The 10,824-nt window shown below is 51.1% G+C and overlaps 1 protein-coding gene across 1 annotated transcript; it reads left to right on the plus strand.

The window, feature by feature from the left end:
• Positions 1-4,933: 4,933 nt before the first annotated feature.
• CUNH17orf97 (chromosome unknown C17orf97 homolog) lies at positions 4,934-9,518 on the plus strand. Its single transcript, XM_017510589.2, is given in 3 exon segments — positions 4,934-5,088; positions 5,091-5,309; positions 8,586-9,518. Coding segments are annotated over 3 exon segments (819 nt in total). The 5' UTR covers positions 4,934-4,994; the 3' UTR covers positions 9,092-9,518.
• The last annotated feature ends 1,306 nt before the right edge of the window (positions 9,519-10,824 follow it).

The raw sequence follows: 10,824 nt of genomic DNA on the forward strand, positions 1-10,824 counted from the left end.
AAAAAAAAAAAAAAAAATAGAAAAAAGATTTACCATAAAGCTACGAGACAATAAGTCAAGATAATGTGATATTGGTCAAAGGATAGACAGAACAACAGAACAAAACAGAGTCCAGAAATAGATTCACAAATATAAAGTTAACTGATTTTCTACAAAAGTATAAAGTCAGGCTGGGTATGGTTGCTCATGACTGTAATCCCAGCACTCAGGGAGGCCGAGGCAGGTGGATCACTTGAGGTCAGGAGTTCGAGACCAGCCTGGCCAACATGGTAAAACCTCATCTCTACTAAAAATACAAAAAAAAAAAAAAATTAGCTGGGTGTGTTGTTATGCACCTGTAGTCCCAGCTACTCAGGAGGCTGAGGCAGGAGAATCGCTTGAAGCTGGCAGGTGGAGGTTGCAGTGAGCTGAGACTGCGCCACTGCACTCCAGCCTGGGTGACAAGAACAAAACTGCATCTCAAAAAAAAAAATAATTTGAGGTAGATGATGAACCTAACATAAAACCAGAAGCATAAAAGCTTCCAGAAGACAGCACAGCACACTGCCTTTGCAATATGAGGTAGGCAAAGATTCCTTGGACAGTATCCAAAAAAAAAAAATTGGTAAAATGAATGAAAAATTGAGAAAATTCTTTATCAGAATTTTAAATTTCTGCTTATCCAATGATACCATTCAGAAAATGGATAAGTTACAGACCTGAAAACACATCTTTGCAGCTATGTATCTGCACTTGTATCCAAGTTATACAAAGACATCAACAACAAATCGACAGTAAACAACCACATTACAAAATGGCCAAAAGACTTCAAAAGACACCTAAAGATATGCAAATGACAGTCTGGGCACAGTGGCTCACGCCTACAATCCCAGCACTTTGGGAGGCTGAGGCGGGTGGCTCGCCTGAGGTCAGGAGTTCGAGAGCAGCCTGGCCAACATGGAGAAACCCCATCTCTACTAAAAATACAAAAATTAGTCCGACGTGGCGGTGCACACTTGTGATCCCAGCTACTCGGAAGGCTGAGGCAGGAGAATCACTTAAACCTGGGAGGCAGAGGCTGCGGTGAGTGAAGACTGCACCACTGCACTCCAGCCTGGGTGACAGAGCAAGACTTCGTCTCAAAAAAAAAAAAAAAGATACAAATGACCATAAAGCACATTAAATAGTGCTTGACTTCATTCACCACCAAGGAAATTCAACTTAAAACTACAGAGAAATACAACTTTGTACCCACTAGAATGGCTAAAATCAAAGACTGATTTTTCAATGGGTACTGGGGGACTACTGGAGGGAGAAGGGGCTGGGAGGTGTGGCCTGAGATACTCCCTACTGGGTGCTGTGCTCACTACCTGGGTGATGGGATCACCCATTCCCCAAACCTTCAGCATCATGCATCATATCCATGTAACAAACCTGCACATATACCCCTGGAATCTAAAAGTTGCAATTAAATAAAAGATAAAATAAGTACCATTCCATATCTTAAACACATACACACACACACACACACACACACACATCTCAGTTATCTACTGCTGCATAACATATCACTGCAAACCTTTGTAACTTAAATAACTGCAACCATGGTATTATCTCACAGCTTCTTTGGGTCAGGAATTCAAGAAAGGCTCGTCTGCGTGGGTCTGGCCTGGGTTCTCTCCTGCTGCTGCTCTGCGACTACAGCTGGATGGGAAAAGTGGGGGCTAGAGGAGCTGAGGCATTGTCCTCTCCCTTCACACATCTTAAAGACCCTCCACATGGTCTAGTCGGGGATTTCGCAAGGTGTGGCAGCCTCAGGGTCCTCAGACGTCTCACTGGGAGGCTCAGGACTCCTACAGAAAGCAAGTCATGGGCTAACAAGGTGGATGGATGCCGCCTTTCCTTTATGACCTAGCCTGAGAAGTCACACTGGGGCACTTCCACCACAGACTATTGGTTACAAGCGAGTCAACAAGCCTGTCAGATTGAAGGAGAGTGGAATTAGATACTGTGTCTTGCTGTGGGAATTGGTAAGATTCTTGAAGAGTATGTGGGACAAGAGATATTATATTACTGTAGTCGTTTTTGTTATTATTTTGAGATGGAGTCTTGTTTGTCACCCAGGGTGGAGTGCAGTGGCACAATTTTGGTTCACTGCAGCCTCCGCCTCCCAGGTTCAAGCGATTCTCCTGCCTCAGCCTCCCAAGTAGCTGGAATTACACTTGTATGCCATCATGCCCAGCTAATTTTTGTATTTTTAGTAGAGACGAGTTTCACCATGTTGGTCAGACTGGTCTCAAACTCCTGACCTCAAGTGATCCACCCGCCTCGGCCTCCCAAAGTGCTGGGATTACGGATGTGAGCCACTCTACCCAGCTTCTTGCAGCCATTTTCAAATAATACAATCTGTGGGGGATAAACCTGGAAAGAAAAGCAGGTGACACATCATACCAGGACCTGTAAGCCACATTTTTTTTTCTGAGAGAGAGAGTCTTGCTTTGTTAGCCAGGCTGGAGAGCAGTGGTGCGATCATGGCTCGCTGCGGGCTCGAGTTCCTTCACAGGTGTGCCTCAGCATGGCTGGTTAATATTTGCAGAGATGCGGTCTCACTATGTTGCTCGGGCTGGGCTCAGGCCATCCACCCATCTTGGCCTCCCCACGGGCAGGAGCCACACAAATTTAGATCTTGATATGAACAGTGATGAAGAACCACTGGAGGAAGTTTTATGTTTTGTTTTCATCACTGGACAGTTTTAAGCAAGAGAGTGAATTGTTTGGTTGTCTGTAAAAGTTTGTTCTAGGAGCCGTGTGGGCGGAGTTCATGGGAAGGGGTCTGTTCTCACAGCCGTGTGGGCGGAGTTCGTGGGGATGGTCTGTTCTAGCAGCCGTGTGGATAGAGTTCATGGGGAGGGTTTTGTTCTAGCAGCAGTGTGGATAGAGTTTATGGGAAGGGGTCTGTTCTAGCAGCCATGTGGATAGAGTTTGTGGGGAGGCTTTGAAAGCACAGACCATTCAGGAGAGGACCCAAAAGACCCAGGGCCACACCTGGCGGTTGGCCTCAGCCTGGGTAAGTGTAAGGAATAGAGAAGTTCTTCAAAATTTTTATCTTAGGCCTTAAAGAGTAACAAATTTTTACTTTAAAGTCCTCATCCATGACTAGCCCCTGTATTCCAGCCCAGCTAGCTGCTCTGACTCTCTTGGGCATGCAAGTCCCAGCCCACTGTTCATGCCGTTCCTTATTTGGAGCCGCTTCCTTGACCATCTGGTAAGCATCTTCCTCTTTTCTTTGTTCTCTCCCCCTTTGTCTATTTAGGAAAGTTTTAGGTTATTAGCCAGTTGGATAAAGTATAGAATGTGAGGTTCTGCTCCAGCCAGTGGAGGCCGGATACAGTAGTAGGGAGGACGTGTCAGGTTATAAATAGTGCTGTCTCCTTTGTTTGGTGCACTCTCGTGGCCACACTGCTGGAGAGCAGTGTCCTTTCTGCAGAAAGTAAAAGAAAGCCTTGCTGAGAAGCCTTTTGTCTGAATGCTGATTCTTCCCTGCAACGTGGGAAGATAAGCACTTATTCCCAACAGTAAGGGACGAGGGAGAGGGTGTGGGACATGGAAGGCCGCCAGGTTTCTGGCCATTCCAGCAGTTTTGTTCACTGTGATGGAAAACCATGGAGAAGTAAGTTTGTTTGGGACACACTGGCTTTGAGAGTCCAGGGTAGATGCATGAGACTGAACCTTAGCTGATAAAAATTGAGGTGGGAATACACAGCATTTACAAAGGTACAGGAGGCCGGGCATGGGGACTCATGCTTGTGATCCCAGGGCTCTGGGAGGCCGAGGTGGGAAAATCGATGGAGCCCAGGAGTTTGAAACCAGCCTGAAACCTAACACCAAAATTCTTAGCCAGGCCTGGGGGTGGGAGGCCCAGGCAGGAGGATAGTTGAAGCCCGGGAGGTGGAGGCTCCTGGGAGCCACGATAGCGCCACTGCATTTCAGCCTGGGCAACCAAGCAGGATCCTGTCTCAAAAACAATTAAAAATAAAATTTTTAAAAGACAGTCGGGTGTGGCGGCTCACACCGGTAATCCTAGCACTTTGGGAGGCCGAGGCGGGCAGATAAGTTGAGGTCGGGTGTTTGAGACCAGCCTGGCCAACATGGCGAAATCCCATCTCTACTAAAAATACAAAAATTAGCTGAGAATGCCTGAACCCAGAGACGGAAGCTGCCATGAGCCGCAACTGCACTACCACACTCCAGCCTAGGCGACCGAGCAGGACCCAGTCTCAAAAAATAACAATTAAAAATAAAATGTTGAAAAGGCACAGTACTAGACCACAGGCGTGGGCTGCCAGAATTTAAAATCTCCCTGCCCACCTCCCATCCGCGCGGTCAACTGTGCGAGGTTTCCAAAAGACAGAAGCACGCATGCGCACGCCACTGTGGCCTAGGAGGCCCACAGAAGTACGCGCACAACGCTAGGTGCCGAGGGCGCCGACAGAAGCACGCATGCGCACAACGCTGTGTGCAGAGATTGACAGACAGAAGCACGCAATCGCACACCACTGTGGCTGACGTTTCCTACAGACAGAAGCACGCACGCGCACACCGCTGTGCGCCGAGGACTCCCCGACAAAGCACGCATGCGCACACCGCTGTGGCCGAGATTTCTAACACACAGAAGCACGCACGCGCACAGCACCATGTGCCAAGGACTCCCACACAGCAGCAGCATGCACACGCAGCTACGTGCCAAGGTCTCTGACAGAAGCACGCATGCGCACAATGCTATGTGCCGAGGTCTCCGACAGCACACATGTGCACACCACTGTGTGCCAAGGTTGCCAACACAGAAGCACGCATGCGTACACCGCTGTGTGCCGCGGTCTCCGACAGAAGCACACATGTGCACACCTCCAGGTGCCCAGGGCACCAACAGAAGCACGCATGCATGCGCACACCCTGGTCTGCGGGGCTCCAGGCAGAAGTGTCCTGACTGCGCAGGCGCCACGAGGGCAGTCGCCATGGAGACGCGTGGCCCTAGCCTGACCGTCCGAACGCAGAGCCGCCCACTCGTTGGCAGCTGGTCTCAGGAGTCCCCCGGGCGGGTCGCAGCCCAGCGAGCGGGCTGATGGACCGCCGCGGTGGGGCAGGGGCGTCGGGGTATGAAGACGGAGAGGATGACGATGGCGAGGAGGCGGAGCAGGAGGGCGGCGCTGCGGGACCCCGGGGGTCTAGACTGCCCCCCATCACAGGTGGTGCCTCCGAGCTGGCCAAACGGAAGGTGAAGAAGAAGAAAAAGAGGAAGAAGAAGACCAAAGGTTCTGGCAAGGGGGACGGTAAGAGGAGCAGCCAGTACTGCTGCATCAGCTCTGGTACTGGAGATTCTTCCGGGACCCTCCACTCCCGCCAGTCCCAGGGACTCCCATTTATCTGGAGACCCTTCAGACTGGAAACAGAAGCTCAGCGGTCCCAGACAGAGGTCCTCCTGCTCTGCACACATGCCTGTCAGCAGCACAGCGATGCCCCAGCCGCACCCATGGAGACCATCCACCAACTTTACGGTCCCTTAGCCCCACACAGAGACCCCCACAGACATCCAGCATTCCTAAGAGCCTGCTAGCCCCACACAGACACCCTCTCAACTTCCTAATCCCTCAGCCAAAACTGACAATCTTAAACGTCTGCACCTTCCCCACAGAGGCCCTCCTCAAAAGACACTTTCCCCAACCCAAAGACACTGACGCTATATGAAAGAACCTCACTCTAGTGCACAGAGAAACGCAGACTCCTGCCTCTCCTCACACCTCGTGTGTGAAGGCTACTGCTTCTGGATGTGCTGTAGACCCCCCCACACCCACAGACATGCGTATAAGATGTCATCATGCACGGACTCCACCCCACACCCACCAAGGGACTGCACAAACCCCGTTATACCAGTCATTGTGACATCCTCCTATACTCCCGAAACCCTCGACAATGTCCCCGTTCATATCAATGTAACACCATCACAGGAAACTAAAGGGTGGGGTACTTTGGGAGGCCAAGGTGGGAGGATCACTTGAACCCAGGACCTCCAGTCTGCAGTGAGCTATATGATCACACCCCTGCATTCCAGCCTGGGCAACAGTCAAGATCCTGTCTCTCTAAACAGATAAAAACAACAAAAACTAAAGCATGAGTCCCTGTCATGTACACACATTCACGTGCTACAGTCTACACACACACACACACACACACACACACACACACAGACCATTCATACGTCACGCATTCACCCTGTCAGGTACACACATTCACACTCCAGTCTACACACACACGCACAGACTGCTCATGTGTTATGCATTCACCCTGTCATGCACACACATTCAGACTCTACAGTCTACACACACATACACACACACACACACAGACTGCTCGTGTGTTATGCATTCACCCTGTCGTGCACACACATTCACACTCTACACACACACACACACACACACACACACACTCTGTTCATATGTTATGCATTCACATGTGCAGTCGTATGCAGGCAGGAATTGCAGTGTCTCTCAGAGACACCTTCGCAAACACACAGCACCTGCTACAAACCCCCCGTCCCTACATCTCACCAAGCTCTTCTTGTAGAACCCCTAGATTTCTTGACAAAGGGACTGAGCACCCACTTTGAGGAGAGAGGGTGCAGCAGTGACAGAGAATGCAGGTGCTCGTGAGTGCTGTGAGTCCACTGTTACCCATCTGTTCCACCTCAGTGGCTTTGGCTGTCAGGGAGATGGCCCTAAGCTTCAGTTCTAGCCTGGCCCTCTGTGGCAGAGCTGGCACCAAGACAAGCAGGAGGCAGGAGTGGCAGCCTTGCCCACATCCAACATGCAGTGTGGGAAGGGAGCAATAGGAAGATAAGTAGTTCTCAGGAAGAAAATTCTGCAGTTCAGGTCAAGAAGCCCTATGTGGGTGGGCGCAGTGGCTCACACCTATAATCCCAGCACTTTGGGAATTCAAGACCGGCCTGGCCAACATGGTGAAACCCCGTCTCCACTGAAAACACAAAAATTAGCTGGGCATGGTGTCAGGCACCTAGAATTGCTTGAACTTGAGAGGCGGAGGTTGCAGTGAGCCAAGACTGTGCCACTGTGCTCCAGCCTGGGTGGCAGAGTGAGACTCTGTCTCAAAAAAAAAGAAACCCTAGGCCAGGTGTGGTGGCTCAGGCCTGTAATCCCAGCACTTTGGGAGGCTGAGGCAGGTGGATCATGAGGTCGGAGTTCAAGACCAGCCCGGCCAACATGGTGAACCTCTTGTCTCTACTAAAAATACAAAAATTAGCCGGGTATGGTAGTGCACATCTGTAATTCCAGCTACTTGGGAGGCTCAGGAAGGAGAATCGCTTGAACCTGGGAAGTGGAGACTGCAGTGAGCCGAGATCATGCCACTGCACTCTAGCCTGGGAGACAGAGCAAGATTCCATCCAAAAAAAAAAAAAAGCCCCATATATATCTGCAAAAAGAAATTTGGCAGTTCAGTGTCCTTCTGGTGTAGCTTTTCACTGTAGAAATTACAGTGGCATGGCTGGGCACGGTGGCTCACACCAGTAATCCCAGCATTTAGGGAGGCTGAGGTGGGCAGATCACAGTGTTAGGAGATTGAGACCATCCTGGCCAACGTGGTGAAACCCGGTCTCTACTAAAAATTCAAAAATTAGCTGGATGTGGTGGCGGGCACCTGTAGTCCCAGCTGCTTGGGAGGCTGAGGCGGGAGAATCGCTTGAACCTGGGAGGCAGAGGTTGCAGTGAGCCGGGGTTGTACAACTGCACTCCAGCCTGGGCGACAGAGCAAGACCGCATCTCAAAAAAAAAAAAAAGAAAGAAATTACAGTGGCGTGTACCTCATACCGTCGGCAGGGGACACTAGTTAGTTTTTAGGGAGTAGAAAGGTAGGGAGACGTCAAAAGATCATGGTTTTTCTTTTCTTTTTTTCTTGGGGAAGGAGCTATTTTTCTCTCCCCTAAAATACAAGCATGAGCTGATGAAAGAACCACAATTTGTAGCATTTTATATGCATGTTAAATGATTCTGTCGTGCTATTGATGTAAAAAAATAAATAACAGCACAAGCCACACGGCAGAAGCATTTCTGGCTTGGCATACTGTTGCTTTCATGAGTCAAACTTAGGAGGCTTTTCTGTTCTCCGTTTCTCCCATTATAGACTGTCTAGACGAGGGCACAGTCACAGACTCCCAGACCTGGGAAACGGCCGTGGGGAGCACGCGGTGAGGGTGGGGGGGGCGGCATGGCTGGTGGAAAAATAGGGCACTGGGGCCAGCCCGCACTGATCCCAGCTCTGCCGCTGGCTCAGGACGTTGGCAGGTTCCTGGAGTTTCCTCACCCGAGCAACAGGGCCTTTACCCAGAGGGCCTGGCTCAGTGTCTGCTCAGTGAACGGTTCCTCCCGCCCCAGAATGACTTGAGCAGAAGGAAATGGGTGGACACGAGGCCGGTGGGCGTGGCAGCCTGAGCCCTGGGTACAGAGGCCGCCCCTTCCATCTTTGAGTTGGGCACCATCCCCAGCAGGCCTAGAGCAGACCTTGCCCCACCACTAACCTCCTCGTCTCCTCGGCAGACAAACATCAGAGCCAGAGCCCGAAGAGCCGGCCGCCCTCCCCGTCCTTTCACGAAACCTTAAGTCCCGGCGAAGACCGAGGCGGGAGACCAGAGCACAGACAGAGCAAGCTGGACAGCAGGCACCTGCCTTCCGACTCCTCCACCGTCAGCCTCCCCGACTTCGCCCAAGTAGCGGAGACCCTTTCGAACCGGCTCAACGAGAGTCTGCGCTGGGACGGAATTCTTGCCGACCCGGAGGCGGAGAAAGAGAGGATTCGCATCTATAAGCTCAACAGGAGAAAGCGCTACCGGTGCCTGGCCAAGGGCTTCCACTCCAACCCCAACGCCGAGGAGACCCCCGACACCCTGCCCCACCTCTCCGACAGAGACGGCAGCTCCGGCGGCCCGCGGCCCGCGCTGAAAGGCGAGCCCCCAAGCTCCACCTCGAAGGAAACGTTTCCGCACAGCTTCTACACTCTGTTCAGCTCCCACTCTGCTGCAGTCAAATTCCACCCCCGACCCTGACAAGCTTGCCATTTCTCCTTACCACAAGTTTATACGTAAAGAAGTCATCCCAGGAGGAAGAGAGACCTGTATCTGACGGAAGCCGACGTTTGGCGTGTGGATGAGGCCGACTCTCCCGTCACCTAGATGCCCTCGGGGGCCCAGGGAAGCCGCCGTTCCTTGAGAACAAAAGCAACTTAGTGAACAGAGTCCTTTCCAGAATTCCCTTTTTCTTAAATAAGCTGACATCTGTTGTTTAATTCCTCACCACGGCTGGATGTCTATCAGCTGTCCCAAAAAAGACAAGAAAGTGTGTAGACCATTTACATCTTAAGTCTCAAACGCGCGTGAAACTCCTCACACGGCGCCTGCTTCCGTAGGCCCAGGACAATGCCCTGAATCTCTTGGAGCCTTTTTCTGTTTTAATTAAACACACGGCCTGGCTTTATCTGGCCTCAAAATAAGCGGGTGCCAGAACTTCACCCCTGGAAAGTTACTATGGGAAGTCCCAGAAGGAATACCGCTTCTCTTATAAACATGGTCCTCTCCTAGCCCCCATTATAAAAAGCCTCACTACCCTGCTTCTCCTAAATACACATTCCTCCTGCCACAAATACCCAGTGAGGGAGGGCCGTGTGTTGGGTTAGTTTGTGTTCTCCCAGAAGCAGACCTGGAGACGAGGATTCAAATGCAAGTAGATTACCCAGGAGGTGAAGAAAAGCTGAGAGGGTGAGACAGAGAAGGGACACGGCCAATCCAGGGTCTTTTCTTTTTAGACATGATCCCACTCTGCTGCCCCTGCTGGAGTGCAGTGGTGTGATCACAGCTCCCACTGCCGTCCGCCTCCTGGGCTCAGGCGATCCTCCCATCTCAGCCGCCTGAGTAGCAAGGACTACAGGCGAGTGCCAACACAGCTAATTTTTAAAATTTTTTGTAGAGATGGCGGGGGGTGTTTATGTTGCCCAGGCTGGTCTCGAACTCCTGGCCTCAAGCAATCCTCCCACCTTGGCCTTCCAAAATACTGGGATTACAGGCATGAGCCACTGTGCCTGGCCCCACTTCCAGGGACTATGAGGCCAGCTTTCATACTGGGCAACTAGAGCTTAATTCCATAGGCAAGCCCACTTCTAGAATTATCCCACCTGAGGGTGAGGAAGCTGGGGTATTTATACTCCCCCAAAGGCACTGGCTGAGGGCTGGTCGTGTGTGTATGTGTGTGTGTGTGAGAGAGAGAGAGAGAGAAAGAGAGAGAGAGAATCTCCTGGCATTTCTAGCTGAAAGGTCCAAAGACAGAGGGTGGTCTCTGGGGAAGTCTCAGCTACCTCAGCATCACCATGGGTCTGAAAGGGACAACATGGAGAGCTAAGATGAGATCCCTGACCTTCAAGAGGTTACAGCGTTTTGGGGTAGACAACAAATGAATGTACAGTATACACGGGAGAAGTTAAAAGCTGATACAAATGTCACAGAATGCTCATTTGAAAGTTAAGTGAAAATGGCTGGGCACAGTGGCTCAGGCTTGTAATCCCCACACTGCGAGGCTGGGGCACATGAGCACCTGAGGTCAGGAGTTCAAGACCAGCCTAGCTAATGTGGTGAAACCCTGTCTGCTAAAAGTACAAAATTAGCTGGGTATGGTTGCAGATGCCTGTAGTCCCAGCTACTCGGGAGGCTGAGGCAGGAGAATCCCTTGAACCCAGGAGGCAGAACTTGCAGTGAGCCGAGATCTTGCCACTGCACTCCAGCCTGGGCAA

The sequence above is a fragment of the Cebus imitator genome, unplaced genomic scaffold (assembly GCF_001604975.1).
Source record: "Cebus imitator isolate Cc_AM_T3 unplaced genomic scaffold, Cebus_imitator-1.0 Scaffold441, whole genome shotgun sequence".
NCBI lineage: Eukaryota > Metazoa > Chordata > Mammalia > Primates > Cebidae > Cebus > Cebus imitator.